At 32.1% G+C, this 20,202-nt stretch overlaps 2 protein-coding genes across 2 annotated transcripts; both read left to right on the top strand.

Annotated features, from left to right (window-relative positions):
• The first annotated feature begins 143 nt into the window (after nucleotides 1-143).
• On the top strand, nucleotides 144-7,195 carry LOC103568855 (uncharacterized). The gene is made up of 3 exons (XM_008545856.3): nucleotides 144-1,003; nucleotides 5,892-6,244; nucleotides 6,335-7,195. The coding sequence occupies exons 1-3, from the start codon at nucleotides 921-923 to the stop codon at nucleotides 6,646-6,648; spliced, it is 750 nt and encodes a 249-aa protein (XP_008544078.1). The 5' UTR covers nucleotides 144-920; the 3' UTR covers nucleotides 6,649-7,195.
• A 2,656-nt stretch (nucleotides 7,196-9,851) lies between these two features.
• On the top strand, nucleotides 9,852-11,888 carry LOC103568856 (palmitoyl-protein thioesterase 1). The gene is made up of 5 exons (XM_008545857.3): nucleotides 9,852-10,182; nucleotides 10,405-10,514; nucleotides 10,587-10,991; nucleotides 11,072-11,230; nucleotides 11,497-11,888. Exons 1-5 carry the CDS (start codon nucleotides 10,062-10,064, stop codon nucleotides 11,620-11,622), a joined length of 921 nt encoding a protein of 306 aa, XP_008544079.1. The 5' UTR covers nucleotides 9,852-10,061; the 3' UTR covers nucleotides 11,623-11,888.
• Nucleotides 11,889-20,202: the final 8,314 nt, after the last annotated feature.

Genomic DNA, 20,202 nt, shown 5'->3' with positions numbered 1-20,202 from the left:
ATGATAACTTAATTTTGTTTTTTCATCATAAATATAAATATATAAATACTTGACATAATTGTTAAAAAAAAAAACATAACAGATGAATTCGCTTGTAACAAATATATCTATTGACATCTTGTAAACAAACTGCTAAAAGGATATTAATTGGTCATCAAGAGCACGCAGTCATCATCGACAAAAACAAAATACTTTTGGTATGTGTTTTAGATATAGATATTAAAAGATATATATGATATGTACGAAAATAAAAAGGCAATACAATAAAGCATAAGAGAAAAGGAAAAATCGAGAGAGAAAAAGAATAAACGTGTGCGGTGTGACGACACTGCGATATATTAAAGACTAAAAGAGAAGGGGATCTCCACCCCCACTTTCGTATTTACAGCCGCGTGTTGATATATAACTCCAAGAGCGTTGGACGAAAAAGCCACTCCTTACACGTGTTCATTCGACGCAACAGTTTCGCGCTGCATTCTTCTTTGTGTCAATATTGTTTTTTTTTTTTTTTTTTTTTATTTTTACCGCTAGAAACAAAATGACGTCAATTTAAAAATTGTCACCTGCTTATCTCATGAGTAATTAAATAATTAAAATAATTAAACAAAACAACAACAAAAGCTCATGTGAATAAAGGAATAAAAGAACAAAGTATGAGTTTATAAATAAAAGTGAAGTGGATAAAAAAGTTAAATGTAAGTGATGGTAATAAAATTTAAATTCAATTCCTGGTTTACTTACTCCTTAGCATCTTCAAAGATAAAAAAAACGTGAGAAAAGTGAAAGCGGATACGTTTATCTTAAATTACAATCTCTTGTGTATTGAAAAGTAAAAAACAAGATCTTCATAGTGAAGAATTCGTCAGCTTTGAACTTGAGACTGCGAATGAAAAAAAAGGTTTAATTAATAAAAGGCTAATATGGGGATTGTATCATCAACCTTGATGCTGGTCGCAGCCCAGCTCGCTTGGAACTGTCAGAGATTCCTGGACCCACGATACAGGTTTGTGAAAAAAAAAAATATTACTATTTTATTAAGTATACCCGCCTTACTATTAATATAATTATACTATTTATATAATTATATCTCATGGTATGCAGTAAGTCAGTACTTATGTTTATAAATAATAATTATTTTTATTTCATAGAGTATTGAATGTTATTAATAGTATGGGACTCAATACCGTTATATTAAACTGTCATGTGCGACTAGTCTGATTGTCATATCATATGTGAGAGTGAATATGAATATCGAATAACCACGCGGGTTTACTTGCCCTCTCCATCTGTCCCAGATCGGCGGGAACTCGACCCCCTGGTGCTTCAATAGATTGTATAACGGCCAGACTGTATTTTTAGATCGTACTCTCGTCGATTCACCAGGCATCAGGAAATGCAATGTACTAGTACTGTACATTAATGAAATTCAAGTTCACCATTTTATTATCATTATTTTATACAGCGTAATCTTGTCTTGATTTCCGATATTTATTCATTGATTCATTCAAAAGTCCAGTACTTCCTTATAAATTTATTTAATGGCGCGGTTTCGTCATCGGAATTAGTCACCGCAGGAAAAATTCATTATCTGCATATTTAAATTAAATTATATTTTTTAGTGATATTGATCAATGTATTGATGATTACTTACAGTATATTTATTTATTTAATATATGACCGAAGCCCCATCAGAGCACTCTAATTAATGCTGGGATTCGTTTATCTTACAAATGAGATCTTGTTACGCGTCACTTACACTTCCGTATACAGTGACAATAAAATATGTTGAGAAAGTTCTTATTTATATTAACATGTGGCGAAATTATCATCATTTTTATGTCTAGTTAGATTATGAGAAATTGACAACAATAATTTGCTCAATTTTTTATAAAATTATTTTCTGGGCGAAATTTAAATTGGCGCGAAAATTTCAAAGAAATTCAAAAAATAATCGGACTGTTGGTCAATAATCTGGACAATTTTCAGATAATTTCAGTGCCTTGGATCACTATATATATTAGGTGCTATTGTTATAAATATCATTATTTATATAAATAAATGCTCGAATAATATCCAATTCATGTGTAATTAAATAAATAGTGAAATTCCATAATGGAATTCGGATCAAGGCGAGTAAAAGATGTATAAAAATAAGAATCTTGTGTCGAGGGACTTTGCTGATTAATCCAACTGATGACTCAACCATCAAGCTGTTAAGTTAATTATGTTTTTCATTTATCACATTTGATACCTTTAATAAAAATATATTTCTTATCAGCGTATCTTCAACTCTCTTTTATTAGTCAACAAATAAAAATATATGCACCGGTAATTTAAAGTACAAGTACAAGTACCTGGTGACTCAAAATTGACATCAATAAATTCTTATCTAGACTTACATACTTTGGATTGTTTGTAAACAAATAGAAGAAAGTAATTGGAGTACAAACCGCATTTTTTATTTTCAACTCCAGTATGTAGTTTTGAATTTCTCAGGTTTGTCCTGAAATAAAAAAAAGTTATGAAATAAAAAAAATGTAAATGCGTGTGATAATAATTATTGAACAATAGTCGTATTTATATGTATGACACAGGTAGTTGTTACAGCACAATAATTATAATTGGCTGCGTGCCTGGCTATAAGTGCACGAGTACTTAAATCACGACTCATCGTATACTACTAGTGCATATGTACTCTTTCATTCCATCTCCAACCATATGTGCGCAACACATACATTTATATTACATACTTACTTATAAATATATACATATATATTGTATATGTACACCGTATCATTTCAGTCTCCCATGTAGTCATATACTGGTTTCCTGAGCTGATGTGGTATTTGCGTGTATGCTATGATCAACTTTATATTTCAAGTTCATGGTCTTTGTTATACTTTACTTTATTATTATTATTTTTTTTTCTCATACTTGCTAAAATATGAATCACGCTACATTATATCTAAAAAATTAAACTTTGTATACATGTACATATATCATATTAATGAAAAATAAAACGGGATAAAAAAATCTTTATATATACAGATATATATGTATATAAATTATCAAGACCTTGCGACTTTCATTTTATCATAAATTAATTTTATTTATATCTTCACATTTTCGTTGATAAACAGGTTCGGTAGGCGAAAAAAAAGATTGAAATAAATATAAAAAAAAAAAAAAAAAAAAAAAAAAAAAAAAAAATAATTGCCGACTCTCGTTCTCATTCCATTGGCGTTTTATTTTCAAATCCATGGACTAACTTTCACTTGGTTGTATGCAAGTATTATTTGTTCTCATGACGTGAGTAGGTTTAAAATTATACATATATTTATATATATAAATATATATAGATGTGCGTACAAGTATATGTTTAATTCACTCATTGATCTGCATTTAGTTATGGTAAAGTTAAATGTCTTTGAAACATCCGTAAATAAGTGCGCAGTTTAATAATAATGAGGTAATTAATATAAATACTAATTAATGATATCATTTGAAATAATTATCTAAAAAAATAAGATATAAAAAAGTAGTCGTTTTACAGTAAATTAAAGACAATAGACCGTTTGATAAAAAATTAAATACTCATGCGCAATGCACATGTTTTATTGTTTGTTATTTACAGAGTTTATTATAACAATATTATGTCAAGAGGAATTGATGCTCCTATTAATCAACGGCATTGACCATGAACTTAAGTTGTAATTGTGAAGGCCGCAGTAACTGATATGAGAAAAATATCCGAAGGTATACTGCAATGTGAACAAAATTTAATTGCAATCAGTTCAATTGTAATTTTTCTTTTGATTTTATCTTATAATTTATGATTGATTGAATGTTAACGTTGTAATTATTATTATCGATAGCAATTATTTGATAACATAATCATGAGAAATTAAAGGTTTTATGGATAAATACGCTTGGGTAATAAATTTAATTATAATCGCGGTAGGATGTATTATTATTTTGAGAGTATGTATGTGCGTATAAACTCAACGATGAACATAAATTTTGTTGGCCTTGGATAATTTAATTTTGAATCTTTAAATTGATTCGAGTGGTTTAAATAATCATTAAATTCATTCAATAAATTTTATTTATAATTTTGTTCTGTAAAAATAAATTATTTTTTGCGGATTTAAAAAATTTAAAAAAATAAAATTTTTTACTGTTTTGTTGCAAGTAAAATATATAATAATATTTTATCTTATAAATATGTATGACACTATTGTCTAGTCATATGACTAATAGTTAAAAATATAATAAGCCAGCTAAATTATTTAGATAAAATTTAATTTTAAATACAGAAAAATAACCAATCAATAATAGCAGCACGTACTCATTTTTTTACTGATAAAATAAATATCTATTTTTTTAATATCTATTCAAGTACATTGTAGTGTAGATAAGAGCTAGAGTGCGTATTATTTAAGATAAAATTTTTAAGCGATATTACAATCAGTATATGTAATAAATATTAATGTATTGTAAATTATTTCTTGACTATTGAGTTTAATGTGCTCGATTTTATTTATAATAAAAGTAATTCAAATCCATAATTAACATTTGTGTCAATAAAAAAATTTAATCTTCATTATATATAGATTTTAAATATGTAGTTTATATATATGAGGATCAAGACTTACGGTATAATTTTTTAAATTAAATGTTTTGCATATTTATGCTAAGACGACAAATTATAAAAAATTTTGAAAGTGTAAAAAACATGTTTACAATAATTACGGCTAATAAATAGGAATTTTTTTTTAACAAAAAAAAACCCTGAATGATTCTGGTCACCCTTGGAACACGCAGTCCCTTGGTATGACCTCGGCGGGGGTCATACACCCGAGTAATTGTACGTGTGGTACTTGAAATAAAACGAGACATGTACAAGAATTGAATGAGTACAAGTTGGATGATAAGATAACAAAATACTAGTGGGTATACTGTATAAAAATTTGCGGAGTGAACGCGGTTTAAATTCAGAGTGAATGCGATGATTTTTTATTTATTTGAAATTCACTCTGAATGGGAGTGAACCTAGGTTTAAATAAAATCCGTAATCACTCCGAATTAACTTTCAATTTTCCATAGTATATGTATATATATTTAACAGTATTTCTACCCGTGCAAAAAAATTGTTGAAAAAGCGCTGACTATTATAATTTTCAAAACGATGGAAAAAAATGATAACACTTTTAATAGAGAATAAAAAAAAGTTGACTTGTAGTATCATTGACTTCTCCCTATAATTTTGAAAAGTTCGTCGTGTTTTTACGATTTGAAATTTAAAATAGTCAACGTTTTTTTTAACATGGGCAATAGACACTGATTTCGATAGCGATTAAATTTGATGACCGTCATACTGCCCACTCAAGCCTATCAGTAAGTCTGTCTCGTCTCTTAAAACCCATTGCTCTTACCCAGTATACACTTAATACTACTTATTTCACTAGATAATTCAGCTCCAGTACTTGAAATTACTCACTTGTTGCTCTTGAATCCATTCTTCTGATTTTATTAATAAATTATTACTTACGAGCTATCATACGATGCACTCCTAAGAGATTAATCTCTTCAGAGAACATGTGATGTATTTTTATCACAGTACTTATATTAATAAATTCAATTAAAAAAAAAAATTTTAAATTACTTTAAATTGATATAATTTTTAAGTACTTGATAATTAACATTCCAAGAAGATTATTACTCTCGTGTCTCGTAATATCAGCAAAATAAAATCACAGGATTGCTCCAAAGACATAAATTTCAAGCGTAGTTTGAATATCTCCCGGATCGCGGTAACTTGCTTTTATTTTTCAGCGCTAAGTAAATAAAATTGCCAACAGTTTATTAATAGATCTAATATTTTGTTTCAGATATGTTGAGCCAATAAAAACCTTGGAAATTTCATCAACACCTACAACAGCATCAGCAGGAGTTGATGATGCCACAAATCACCAATCAGTAGCACGAGTTACGGACACTCTTTCTAGTCACCAAGAAAATCGTAATAGACGAGCTGCTCAGCTGAGGTACAGACGGAAACGTCCCTCTAGTTTCGACGCATCTCTAATTGCTAAGAGTATGATTAAGAATGGAATTCCAGTTCATACTGGATCTAGAGTCGTATCTTCAACGCCCAGTACTTTAAAAAGACAGCAGGCACCCGCTTGGAACAATTCTTCCGCATCCATTTCTTCTTCTTCCTCTTCTATATCTTCTAGTGAAGGTAAAAACTATTTATATTCCTTATATATATAAAATATCAAGCATTATTTATAATAAATAAATATATGACTAATTCACTTACTTATTACAGACTCAGATGTAGAACTAAAAGTGAGCAGAGAAAAAACTCTGGAAAGAACTAGAACGCAGCCTGAAAATGATGAAGATAATGATAATGACATCAATGATCAAAAGTATATGATGTCTGCTGCGGAAGAAGCGGCATTTAGAATGACTGTTGGACGAGGACATTTTAGTAGATCGAAAAAGGATCGATTCCTCAATCATTTGCGACTTGAAAAACGACTTAACGACCTCAATCGTGAATTCTTCGAGCTCACGTGTCGCGCTCATTCACGGTCACTCTATCGACATCACTCGGGAGATCTGAGAAAGATTGTTTAGTTTTTATTTTTTTACTTTGATAAATAATAATTATTTATTAATTTATACTAATAATAGGACAAGTGCTTTACCTAATACTCAGTAAAATATTTACTGTATAATTATAATTATTTATTTTTTAAAAAATTTATATAATATAAGATTGTTTATATTAATGATATGATGATAACTATAAGCATTTGTTTTAAAGATAAATAATTAATATAAATAGGTTTAAAATCGCACAATCGATTTTGATGAATTATTCTAACGAATCTCGTGATAAATAAGTTAATCAAAATATATATTTAAAAGACTGAAAATTTTTTCATTGTAATTAAAACTAGTCTCGGAAATGAGAATTTTTATAATTAATGAGTACAACTATTTTTTTTTTTAAAGTTAAATAAATATTTTTAAATTTTAAAGGTGATAATTTTTATTTCAATTATTACACTATTATTTATATTAAATACTAATTAGTTTGGTAACTAATTATTATTTCAAATCTTTTGCCGTAATTATTATATTTTTTTATATGAGTAATTGATTGTCAAAAGATGTGCCATTTAATTTTAACAATTCGTGGTTCGATAAAAAAAATATTAAATTATAAATACATATTTTAATATAATTGTGAAAAATTGATTACATATTTTTATATATAGTCATTAGATAAAAAAAAATATATGTATATAAAAATGTCATTTATAATTTTTTATTGTAATTTAATAATTAAATTTCTAAAATTGTATTAGTTGTAAAAAATATAGGAATGAAGTAGAGAAAAATGGAGTTATACTTTTAATTACAATGATTAAATTTATCTGATTTATTATTGTTAAAAAATAATTAAAGATTTAATCATAAGTAATGTAATTTTTGTAATTAAAAATAATTAACTGAGAAAGTTTCTTATTTTATGGAATCCGTCCGATGCGCGCTTGTATTTTTTTAAATCTCTCATATTTATGTACACCCACACACACATATATATGTATAAAAATATATATACATATAAAACTATATTAAATCAAATCGTTTTTTTGGTCTCATACGAAAATTACGTTGTATGTAACATTTACAATTACAATATAGACTTTTTTTTTACAGAGAACGTAATTAATAATGAAAGATTTTTTTTTAAAATTAATTATTTATCAAATTGCTGCCTCATTATTTTTTGGACACTTGAGTCAAGTGGTGATGAGTCAGTAAATTTGAAATTTAATCTTGCGGGTAGTGCGTTTAAAATTTCCCTAGATGGTAGGTAGAGAAACAAAATTTGGTTCAACTTTCCTTCCCCTATTCTCTGGAAACCTGTTTCACTCGATTTGTCTATTGTGCGCGTGATATAACGTTGATAGTCGACGCATCATTCAATATACTAGTGGTGTTCAAATAAGTAAACGAACAATTACTCAATTTTAAATTTTGAAATGGATCAAGATCCAGAATTTCATTCAAATTCAGCTAGTGAACCAGGGTGCTTAGTAAGAGCAGGTGAAGGCGACAAAAATGACAGTAAACATGTGATTTGCCCTGAGATTATGCCACGTATCTACAAAGCAATAAAATCAAATAACGTTGATCTTATTAAACTTTTATTGAAACAAAAACAGTATGTAGATAATCCTGTGCAATTTTGTGATTCACTTGGTGGTTACACTATATTACATATTGCTTGTATGGAAGGCTGCTATGATCTTGTTAAATCGCTAATATTTGAATTTAAAGCCAACGTCAATAAAATGGCTTTCGACGGAGCTCGACCAATTATGTTGGCTGTTTTATTTCATCACCATAAGATTGTGGAATTACTCCTGAATGCTGGTGCTGATGCCAATGATGTAATAAACGATGATCTTCAAATACAGTATCCAAGTTGTTTTCCATCTCCAGAAGATAAGTGGTGTTGTATCTTTAGGTCCAAAATGACTTTAGTGGCATATGCAGTTATTCACGATAGAGTTGAATTACTAGATATTTTAATCCGACATAAGGCTGGTTTTAGAACAAGAAGTTCTTCGAATAAAACACTACTGATGTGTGCTGTTAATCAACACCAGGAAAAAATTGTAAAATCCTTGGTCAAAGTTATGAGTAAAGATGATATAAACGCTCGTGATAATGATGGTTTTACTGCTATCTATTACTTGGTGAAAATGGATAGATACAAGTGTAGGTGTGCCGAGACTCCAATAAGTTTAGATGAAAAGAAATGGAGAATTATGTTTATTCTATACAGGCATGGAACTGATATAAATTATATGATAAACGGAGATCCAGCAACATTGTTGATCAATATGGCCGCTCAGCACAGATTATTTCTCATGGTAAAGGAATTATTATTGCTACAGACTTGCTCTGAGAATTCTAAGCCTTTGTTTTATTTTGCGAAAAAGAGGATAGATCCAGAATTTTCCCCAGATGTGAACCGCTGTTGCAGACGGGCATTGTGTACCTCCATATCATACACACTCGAAATGATTCTAAATGACATACTAATTAGACAAAGACTCAATTTACCTGTCCTCAAAGAAGAGGTCCTGGTTATGGAAGATCTAGCTAAAGAACTACCTCGATTTACACCGGCTTTACGCCGGGTAGAGAAACGGTTGGATCAGCAATTTAATATAATTAAGCGGCGATTGATAAAATTCGGTGATCAAAGTATGTCCATTTATGATATTTTAACTTCAAGTAATAGAAAATTTGCACAACTAGCGAGTGATGAAAGCTTTAATGCAGCTATAAAATTACAATCCTCCAAAAGTAGCAGGATAGAAGAATATTTCCGAAGAATCTCGCTGCGACTTCATGAAACTATAAAACGAATGAAATTACTCAACGAATGTAAAAATATATCATATTATATAAGTAAGGCTTTTCATTCTCTGCCATTTTACTGCATACTGGATATCATCGACTACCTACCTTACGACGATATCCAGAATTTCATTGTCGCATTCTATTTGAAATAAATTGAAGAAAACAACGAAACCGTACTAATTATATAATGTTAAGTTTATATTTTTTACAATTAAAAAAATGTAACAATCATTTTAATCTATTGATCCATTATCGATTTTAAAAATTTTAAATTTCAAAAATTTTTCCCATGTAATTTAAATCGGAAACTTTATTTAAGCGAGCGCGCTTTTTGTAATTGAGTTCGAGGATTCAAATTGTGCCTATTTTTTTTTTTTTTTTCGTTGCATGCAGCGTAATTTCTATATTATTCAACACAGTCTCATATATCTATACATATATATTAAACAAGCATGAAGTGCACGGCGGGAGATATTTTGTTTGGTCAGCCAGTCAGGTCCCGACCTTTAAACAAGATCAAGAGTATCCACATTATCTTAATCTCTACACAGTGAATATATATAAAATTATTACTGAAAATATATTTTAATACAACAACGAATATGTATAATTTAAAAATAAAAATTGTATTTGTATTTTTTCTAATAAACTCTTGTCAATATTTATTATCAGCAGTTACTTTAAAAAATAATCCTACACCAGTAGTTCTATGGCATGGAATGGGTGAGTCTTTTCATATCTACCAATTAAATTTATCAATTAAGAAGAGTTGAGTACGTGGAAAATTAATTAGTCCAATAAATTGTAGTTATTACGGTAAATGGTCACTGTCATGGCCGTTGAGTTTCAGTTTTCGCTTCGTTCTCGTTCACTGTCCACGATGTTCATGATCATGCGTGATTTCCAAGCGGGAAATTTAAAATTATATTTCATTTTATTCACCAGGTGACAGCTGCTGTTTTTCCTTCAGTCTAGGGCAGATTAAAAAAATAATTGAAGAAGAAATACCAGATGTTTATGTCAAGTCCATCAGAATTGGAAATAATGTCATAGAGGTAATAAATATTTTGACAGTTAACTTTGCAAAAAATGGATATAATTAAAAATCTGATGATATATTTATGCAGGATGTAGAGAATAGTTATTTCAAAAATGTTAATGAACAAATAGAAGAAGTTTGCGGAGAGTTAGCGAACGATACCAGTTTGAAAAACGGATTCAATGCCATTGGATTTTCCCAGGGTGGTCAATTTTTGCGAGGCGTTGCTGAAAGATGTCCTGGTCCTGGTATGAAAAATCTTATTTCGCTGGGCGGTCAGCATCAGGGCGTTTACGGGCTTCCAAATTGCGGCTCCTTGGAGCATAAAGTCTGCGATTACTTGAGACGAATCTTAAATCACGGCGCTTACTTGTCCTTTGTACAAAATCGATTTGTTCAGGCCGAATACTGGCACGATCCGCTTAAAGAAGACGAGTACAAGAAGAATAGTGTTTTTTTAGCGGATATTAACAATGAGCTTGTTGTCAATGAGGTAAAAATAGCGGATAAAAATTCCTTTTATCCAGACATTCATATATTTTTTTTTAATATTATGTATGTTTACTATTGTAGACTTATAAAGAAAATCTCCAACGTCTAGAGACCTTGGTACTTGTTAAGTTTGAGAATGACACAATGGTACAGCCACGTGAGACCGAGTGGTTTGGATTTTACAAGCCTGGGCAATCAACTGAATTGCAGACACTTCAGGAGTCTGATCTTTATGTCCAAGTACGTACTAGTAATCTCATATTTAACATATTTAATATATTACACATCAAGGGAAGAAAGTAGGGCATTCCAACCCAAGTGTATAATTGTCTGTTAGAGCTGAAGGTGATTGCTATTTTCCTCCGTGGTGTGTATCTGATTTTTCACCAGATCTATACCTGAAAGTTTAAATTTCTGCCTCTGTTTGCGGGAAGAATGACGTATGAGAAGAGAACAACTTTCTTCGTTAATATAATTAATATTATAATTTCTGTTATGAATTTTAGGATCGTTTAGGATTGAAACAAATGGACGAAGCTGGAAAAATTCATTTTCTGTCAATACCAGCAAATCATCTGCAATTTGATGAAGACTGGTTCAAAGAACAGATAATTCATAAATATCTCGTTTGAATAATTATTTAAATCAGTTTAATTATTTAAAAATTTTTTACTTGAATTTAATAAATAAAGACATTTAAATATAAAGCAACACAACGAATGTACTTTATTACCACTCGCAAGCTAGAAAGTGGTGCCACCTCGAGCAGGGAAAGAACCGACAGATGTGAAACAGAACAATCTCCATATCTTCAACTTGAAAGTCTGTACCGTAGATACAACAGCCCGCATTTAAAATTGATACTCAACGATACTTAGACTGATGATAAAAATACAAAATACTTTTTTTGATTTATATAAAATAAATTTATCAACAGTATCTGCATATTCAAATCTCATTGAATTGATAGAGATAAGAATTTTAGCTCACATATAAGCAATCATCGGATTGAAATTCTGCTCGGCAAGTCCGGGCCAGGAGCATCACTGGGGATCTATCCACGTATCCTTCGGTCCAGCGCCCTATCTCAAGTACCCTCAGCATAAGGGCCTATCCAAAGCTCAAGAGCCATCAGTAAAAGATGAAAAGGTCCTCGTGGAAGAATCAGAGCGTACTCTTTATTCCATTTGCATCATCAACTTGTAAACATCACACATACCCCTAAAAAAAGTAACTCATCTGGGTATAAATACAAAAAAAAAAACACACACACACACACACACACACGTATCTAAATATAAAAAAAAGTATGTACATAAATACATACATTGATAAATAAAATAATATACAGACGATACAAGCTTCTTCTGTACGTGTTGTGTTTGATGCTCCCATTAAGAGATTACATTATGACTTACACTTTGTGCACCTTTCTGTTATCACTCCCCAGGTCCCCTGGCCCTCGTCTCAATGAACGCAGCCCTAACACCACGTGTGTGGGAGATTTAACGGTATGAACTGTGTCCTTGGCAAAAGAGAGCTCGACATTGTGAGTCGCGAGCAGGCTGGGGGTCTCGCGTGAATAAATATGTTTAATGGAAAAATATAACTGCCCTCTTCTACCCTCTCACTCTTTACCCTACCGTCCTCTTTTACCCTACACTCTTTTACTCTGCCCAGCCTTTTATCTACAGACTGCACTGCACTGGTGTGTGCCATCATGTATCCACCCCCTGGACTCCTCTCACTCTATATCCCTCGCAAACACGGTCATCATATGATTACACTTTTTTCTTTATCTCTTTCTCACCCATCCGCTCTTTCGCACCCTTTATCTCCCCTTTACTATTTTTTATTTTTTATCTCTTGGCCTTTCCAGCCTATCCTCCCCTCTGGACCATCGCCACTCGCTACCGCCTCCCGCTACCAAACTCCAGCTGCCAACAGACATTACGTGATGAGATATTCTTCCGCGAGAATCGCGTAAAGACTTTTGACGCCCTTTTTTTCTTCAACTCTATGCGTTTTTCTTTTCTATTGTTTATATTTCTTATTATTTTTTTTCTTTTATCTTTAACACGCTGCCGTTTATTCTTCCCACTTTTTTGTACTGCACCGTTGATACGACGACTCACTTTTTATATCAATCCCCGTTTGTTGTCGCTATTCTTGACAGAACGATTGCGCTAAAGTTTTACCAAAACTTGATGCCGGGCTCGCTTCTTCTCAATCTTTGATCGCTTCCCAATTCCACTCATACCCCCGGTAATTTAAAACCAACCAACACATTTTTATTATTTATTATTATTATTATTATTATTTTTTTTTACAGCAAACGAAATGAGTCGCAGAAATTTTAGGGACTGAGTTAATGGATAGACAAGAGAAAGTTGTGCGGATGACTTTTTTTACGTTTTACTTTCTTCTTTTTTTTGCTACCAAGGGAGGGTGAGCATCTCTTGCTGTCATACTCTGGTATTTTCACCAGCCCTGGATAGACTGCTACAAAAAACCACAAGTACGATTAGCATATTATTAACGTGCCTTTGTCAACAGTTTTGCGGAGTACTTCAAAGTCCCGTGTGTTATATCTAAGGCAGTGAGAGAAAAAATAAAGTTTAGACCAAATGAAAGAGGACAATCGATCGATAATCGTAATCTGCCTTTATTATTTTTCTTCTCTTTCTATCATTTATTAATTATCATCATTATTACTTTACTCTTATTGCATGACAAGAACTTGTAGCTTGTAGAACCGTTTCAAACACGTAAAGGAATCATTAGCATAAAGATTTTCCCAACTTATCATCCATTGGGTAATTGAAAAAGTACCCACGAGCTACAAATGTATGTCTAATGATTGTAAAAGAAAAGTTGTGAAATAATTCGTATCGAAGTTATTCCAACGAGCCTTTTTATCATTTTTGTATGAATGTACACTCATTCCTTTATCATAATGTAAAATAAAAAAAATTAAAAAAAAAGATATATAATATACCTCTGGCTATAATAAAGCATTGCTGGGTAAATGTGACATGTACATTAACTTTATACCAGCGAACACGATAGTATGGAACATAATGGTGGTTAATCACAAATTTGACATACCGGTGATATCCAGAGAAGTCATGTGTGAATATATATAGAGATATATTAGAGGTATATAATAAGCCGGAGGCTGGTATTTCAACATCACAGAGTCATGACGATACACCAGACGTATTAATCAAAATCTGTACAATCAAGTTAATATATTTGCTGTATCACCAATGTTAACGAATATGTTCATTCATTCATTCATTACTATTCATTAATGACCGCTCTAATAATTAATTAATTCCATCAAACAGTTTTCCGACAGTACTCATAATAAAGAAAAATTTTGGAACACTTCAAAAAAATAAAGACACAGAGGGATCTTTCCTGATACTTTCTCATATGCATAAGAATTTTTCTTAGGACTTTTTAGGGTTTCTCCTACTAAAGGACATCATAATGAACAAAAAAAAGTTAATATTGTGACGGGTTCTTCCTAACAGAAGAAAATTTACGGGCCACTTTTCATAGGACAGCCTCATCCTCACCCATGTTCTTGCAATCCTCATATGGATCTGAACTCAAAAAAATATACTTTTCCTGGGACTTTTTTGGGTTTCTTCAACTAGAGGACATCATAATGAACAAAAAACGTTTATGTTGTCATGGGTTATTCCCAACAGGAGCAAAGTTACGGGTCACTTCTCATAATATTGCATAGACAGTGTCATCTGCCCGCATCTGCCTGCACCTGCCCGACGTCAATTACTCAAAAAATAAATTATTCCTAGAACTTTTTATGGCTTTTCCTACTAAAGGACATCATAATGAACAAAAAACGTTTGTGTTGTCATGGGTTATTCCCAACAGGAGCAAAGTTACGGGCCACTTCTCATAATATTGCATAGACAGTGTCATCTGCCCGCATCTGCCTGCACCTGCCCGACGTCAATTACTCAAAAAATAAATTATTCCTAGAACTTTTTATGGCTTTTCCTACTAAAGGACATCATAATGAACAAAAAACGTTTGTGTTGTCATGGGTTATTCCCAACAGGAGCAAAGTTACGGGCCACTTCTCATAATATTGCATAGACAGTGTCATCTGCCCGCATCTGCCTGCACCTGCCCGACGTCAATTACTCAAAAAATAAATTATTCCTAGAACTTTTTATGGCTTTTCCTACTAAAGGACATCATAATGAACAAAAAACGTTTGTGTTGTCATGGGTTATTCCCAACAGGAGCAAAGTTACGGGCCACTTCTCATAATATTGCATAGACAGTGTCATCTGCCCGCATCTGCCTGCACCTGCCCGACGTCAATTACTCAAAAAATAAATTATTCCTAGAACTTTTTATGGCTTTTCCTACTAAAGGACATCATAATGAACAAAAAACGTTTATGTTGTCATGGGTTATTCCCAACAGCAAAAAAATTATGCGTCACTTTTCATAAAAAGACATATACGGGTATTCACTAATTTTCAAGCCAGCGGTATTTTCGAAACCTAATCGACGAATCAAAACGCATGTCAAATTTTCAAAAATCATCGCTCATCTAAAAAATACACACTCCGTACACTTAATTTAAAAAAAATTACCAGAATAACTAATTAATTTATCGTTTACTTCTTAGATTATTCCAATATCTGATTGTTGGGATCGGCAACAAGACAATGCTAATTGAAAATTTTCAATGAATGCTTAATGTTTATTATTACTTTTTGTTGTTATTATGATTATGAATTATGCTATTTTAGTACATATGTTGAAGATGTATATGTACCCCCCTAGGAGTCAGTAGATATCCGTGGAAACAATAAGCTGAGAGGGTGCATGCGATTTTTCCTCTTTTCTCCAGTTGGCTATTGCCGGGCCCCTGTATATATGCGATTGTGGAGCAGTGGATAGCATTGTTATAATATACCCTGTTGTTCCACCACCCTCGCGGGACCGCCTCTCGTCTCTTTCAGCGTCGGCGCGACTTGCCGTGTATTAAAACGTTACCAGAACAAGATACACACAGAGAGCACAAGCGAGAGACAAATAGAGGGATATGATGTCGAGTAATATGGATTCCGCTTTGTCGCAAATTTGCGGCAATGCTAATGGACGAATCGTAAAATATTCTTTGCATTCATCTACATGCCTCTCTCTTGCTCTCTTTACTTGGTACCTTACTCTCGCCCTCCTCTTACTCTCTTACGTACTTGTGTATATCTACATGCTCGATGACAATCAATTAAAAGCTTCCTTCAATTTATTTGTGTGCTTTTAAAGTCGGCAAAAAAGTAATAATAATAATAAAAGGCATCACTTAAAAACATCAACTGAACACAAGATAATAGAGTAGAAAAAAAAATGATAGAGTAATCATACAGAAAATTTTTTGGAGATTGTTAATGATAAGTAGAAAATTTACGATAATTTAAAAGCTAATCAATGATTTTAAGTCGAGAAATATTTTAAAAAATTAAATTTATCCAAAAAAAAAAAGGATTTCTTGGAGGAAAAATTTTCACTTGTCCCAAGAAATTTTTTGCATTATGGATTGAAACAAGAATTTTTTTTCTGTGTACAGTTCAAGAGTGACAGCATGCAATCCAAGAAGTAGATGTTATAGAAAAATTCTAGGATAATTAACAGTTTCTCTAGTATAATTAGCCAAATGGTGCCGGTAACAAACGTCAGAGTACAAAGAAGAAAACCAAGAACGGTGAAACACGTTTTCTTGACGTTAATCGCAGTTTGACGGCAACTGTAAGCACTTTACCAGAGATCACTTGTGTCACCGTGGCTCCAACCAGTCCACCACGTGTCATTGCACCAAAATATCTCGGTTTATGTTGTAAATTTATTCCATTGTACGGAAATTAGGTCCACGATATCGCCTGTATTCAAATATTCGCGCCTCCGGATTCATTTTCCAGGTAAAAATTATTATTGAAAGCTGATGCCACTGGAGAATTTTTACCTGTAATTAAATATTAATTAATGCAATTATTGTAAAATTTAATAATAAAAAAAAAGTAAATGAAAATTACAAATATTATTGGTTTAAAAATTTGAAATAAGGAGAATAAATAATGGCGACGATACAACCGACTAAAAGTACCAGCGGGATGACAAAAAAAAGAAAGACAATAGGGTATTGTGTAACGCGCTGGCCAGGATACTCTGCAACGATTCTAAAATCGCTGAAGATAGAGGATACGACGTAGATAAAAAAAAAATAGATATATACATATATATATATAAAGAAGACGAGGTGAAAAAAAGTAAAACTGAGAGAACTGCATTCATTCGCGGAGCGCGAAACGGCCGAGCGAATTCGCGAGTTTCCTTTTGGAAGCTGGGGAAAAAGCAGACCGAGGAAGTGGTGCAAGAGAGGGGGATACAGGAAATGAGGAATGAGTGCCGAAAATGATATGCTGGACAATGGGCATTGTTTACTGTCGGTCGGGTATGATTCGCTAGAATTTCCTCTTAGTGTCTGTAGCTACCCAGCTCGTTTTACCTTCTCTGTACCCTTCTTCCATCTTTTATCTGAATTTTTCAGACGTCCAATGCCTTTAATTTAGCCTCTCATCGACTCTTCATCATCTCATCTTCACAATGCTCGTAATTTATTCCAGGTCATTTGTCTGCTAAATAAATAAATTTATTTTAAAATAATTAATTTGCCGCAAGCAAAATAAAATTGTTAGTAATTAAAATATTAACAAAAAAAAAATATACATATATATATATGGTGTATATAATAGTAAATTACTGAATAGTTGATAATAAAAACTAAAATATTATAAAAAAGTTTATAATGAAGGAAAGGACGGCTGCATCCTGGCATTGTATTGGCTCGCGCGAGAGAAACGAACGCTTGAGGGCACGTAAACGGAACAAATTTTCTCTTGTCCATGAGCGAGAGAGGCTTGATTAAAATATTAATTGAGATGGAAATAACGGACCATCACACTCCAGAGAACGCCCGGCAAACTTTAAATCCCCCACATCTTAAAATAATCTATAAAACAACAAAACAAAATAAAATAAAAAAATAATACCAGTGAATAAAAATAAATTAATCTCGAGTATAAATCAAATGGATGCTTTTTTTGTCTGAATAAATTTTTTAAAGAAATGGAATGAAAATAATAATAACAATGATAATGATAACAAAGAGAATATGATAGAAGTTTATGAATGTAAGATGATTGCACGTTTGAAGTCGGCGAGGCGTCCGTTCAGTCGAGAGTAATACCATGTAATGGAGTTGTTGGCCCCCATATGTAAGACTATACAGCTCGAGCATCATGTGTGTATACTCGAGGGAACAATCAGACTAGTATACTTACACCAATTCCCAAGCATCATCAGATAATAATAATAATCGCCGTCATCACATCCCCTTTCGTCCCCATTACTTTTTTCAGAATCCATTGAATGTAAAACTAATCTTATAGGCGCACTGCTGAATGTTTGGGGTCAACCAGAACTCAGCACGTGATTTCATTGACGCTAAAGTCAAATCACGACCCTAAATCTCATTCAATTCCGTTCTTCATCAACAAATTAATCCCATATCAATCTTCTATTTAATCCTATAACAATTATTCTACCATCGAACAAACCTGCCGTCAATTACATTTGATTAATTAAATTTATGATACGCATTAAGTAATAAACTTACTTATGTTTTTTTTCGTTGCAGTAAAGTGTAAAAAATTGAGGTGATGACATTTTGGTTAATTATTAAACCATTTATGCTTGTCTATATTTACTTTGCCCCAGGGAGTTTTTGAGAGCGTGCTTCAACCATAGGACGTCTGACATCTGTATTATGGACACGCGTCATCACGTTTCATGTGACTTGTTGACTTGATTGTGGTTTTTTTTTAATAACCTTCAACTCTAACGAATAAATACAATTTTTTATGATATTTATATGCTGAATAATAATTATAATAACAAATAAAATCATGTAGACTAATTGTTCGTATACGGAAAAAAATAAACTTTAAAAATTAGTGTTTGAAATTATAACCCGGAACCCGGGTGTAATTAAATAAAATCCAGATTACTCCGAAATCACTCAGCTGAAGTAGCAAACTCCCTATTTACTCCATATGCAAAATTATTTTTTTTTAAATCCCCGAACTCTAAGTGTCGGATTGGATTCGGATTCGAGTAAAATCCCTCCGAATTCCCTGCCAATTTTTCACAGTGTATGAAATATAATTTTGTTAAATTTATATACATTGTGAGATTATATTATAGTATTTGCTAAGAAACGTTTTTCGAATATAATAAGAGTGAGGATGAAGGAAGTGAGAGACGTAGAATACTGAGTTATATAAGGATAACTCACGAGAAATAGAGTAAGAAAGCAGACGATATAAGACGAGAGATAGCGTAGAAAGCACTTGGTTGCTCGGTTCGTTTCTAAGGAGATCACTCGTGATGAAGTTGAATCTCTCATCGTTCATCCAGCAGCTATCTATATCTACCAGCAACTGACTCTTTCACATTCTCCATCTTGTTCTTAAGCAAAGGATAAACTTTATCCAGTTGAATACCGGATGCCGAGGATGGTAAAGAGTAGTACCACCAAGTAGTGCTGCAGATATACATGTATACTCAGCGCATCCTTATTCGCGATGCGATGAAGTAAATGGCTGACTAATTAACGATATTTCGACGGTAATTAAACACATCCAAACAAGTCTGAAGGTAATTTACTATGGTTTTAGTAAGAGTATACATAAGAAGTAAGCAGAGAGAATTTTAGCAGCAAAGTTACCTCTCCCGAAGACGCCGCAACTACCAAAACCACCGTCTATCCGTTTTCTATGGCATTGCCGAAAGCTACTGCTGAAACCGCTATTGGCTTTTCACGGCAGCCTCCATCCGCTACCATCCCCCATCACAAAATATCTCTCGTATCCATTTAAGACCTTCTAATACCTTTCATTGATTCGCTTGACCTCCCTCAAGATCGACCTGAAAACAAAAAAAAAAAAAACAAATTTATTTATCGTTAAAAATTTATTAACCGCTAATTATCAGTTACTAATTAAATAATTTTAATTAAAAATTATATCATGCATCAATTACCTCTGCAAGATACAAATAATTACATTGAACTGATGCATCATATACAGGAATTTGAATGGACT

The sequence above is a fragment of the Microplitis demolitor genome, chromosome 3 (assembly GCF_026212275.2).
Source record: "Microplitis demolitor isolate Queensland-Clemson2020A chromosome 3, iyMicDemo2.1a, whole genome shotgun sequence".
NCBI lineage: Eukaryota > Metazoa > Arthropoda > Insecta > Hymenoptera > Braconidae > Microplitis > Microplitis demolitor.
Note: the sequence above shows the minus strand (reverse complement) of the source record. Positions and strands in the feature narration are given on the sequence as shown.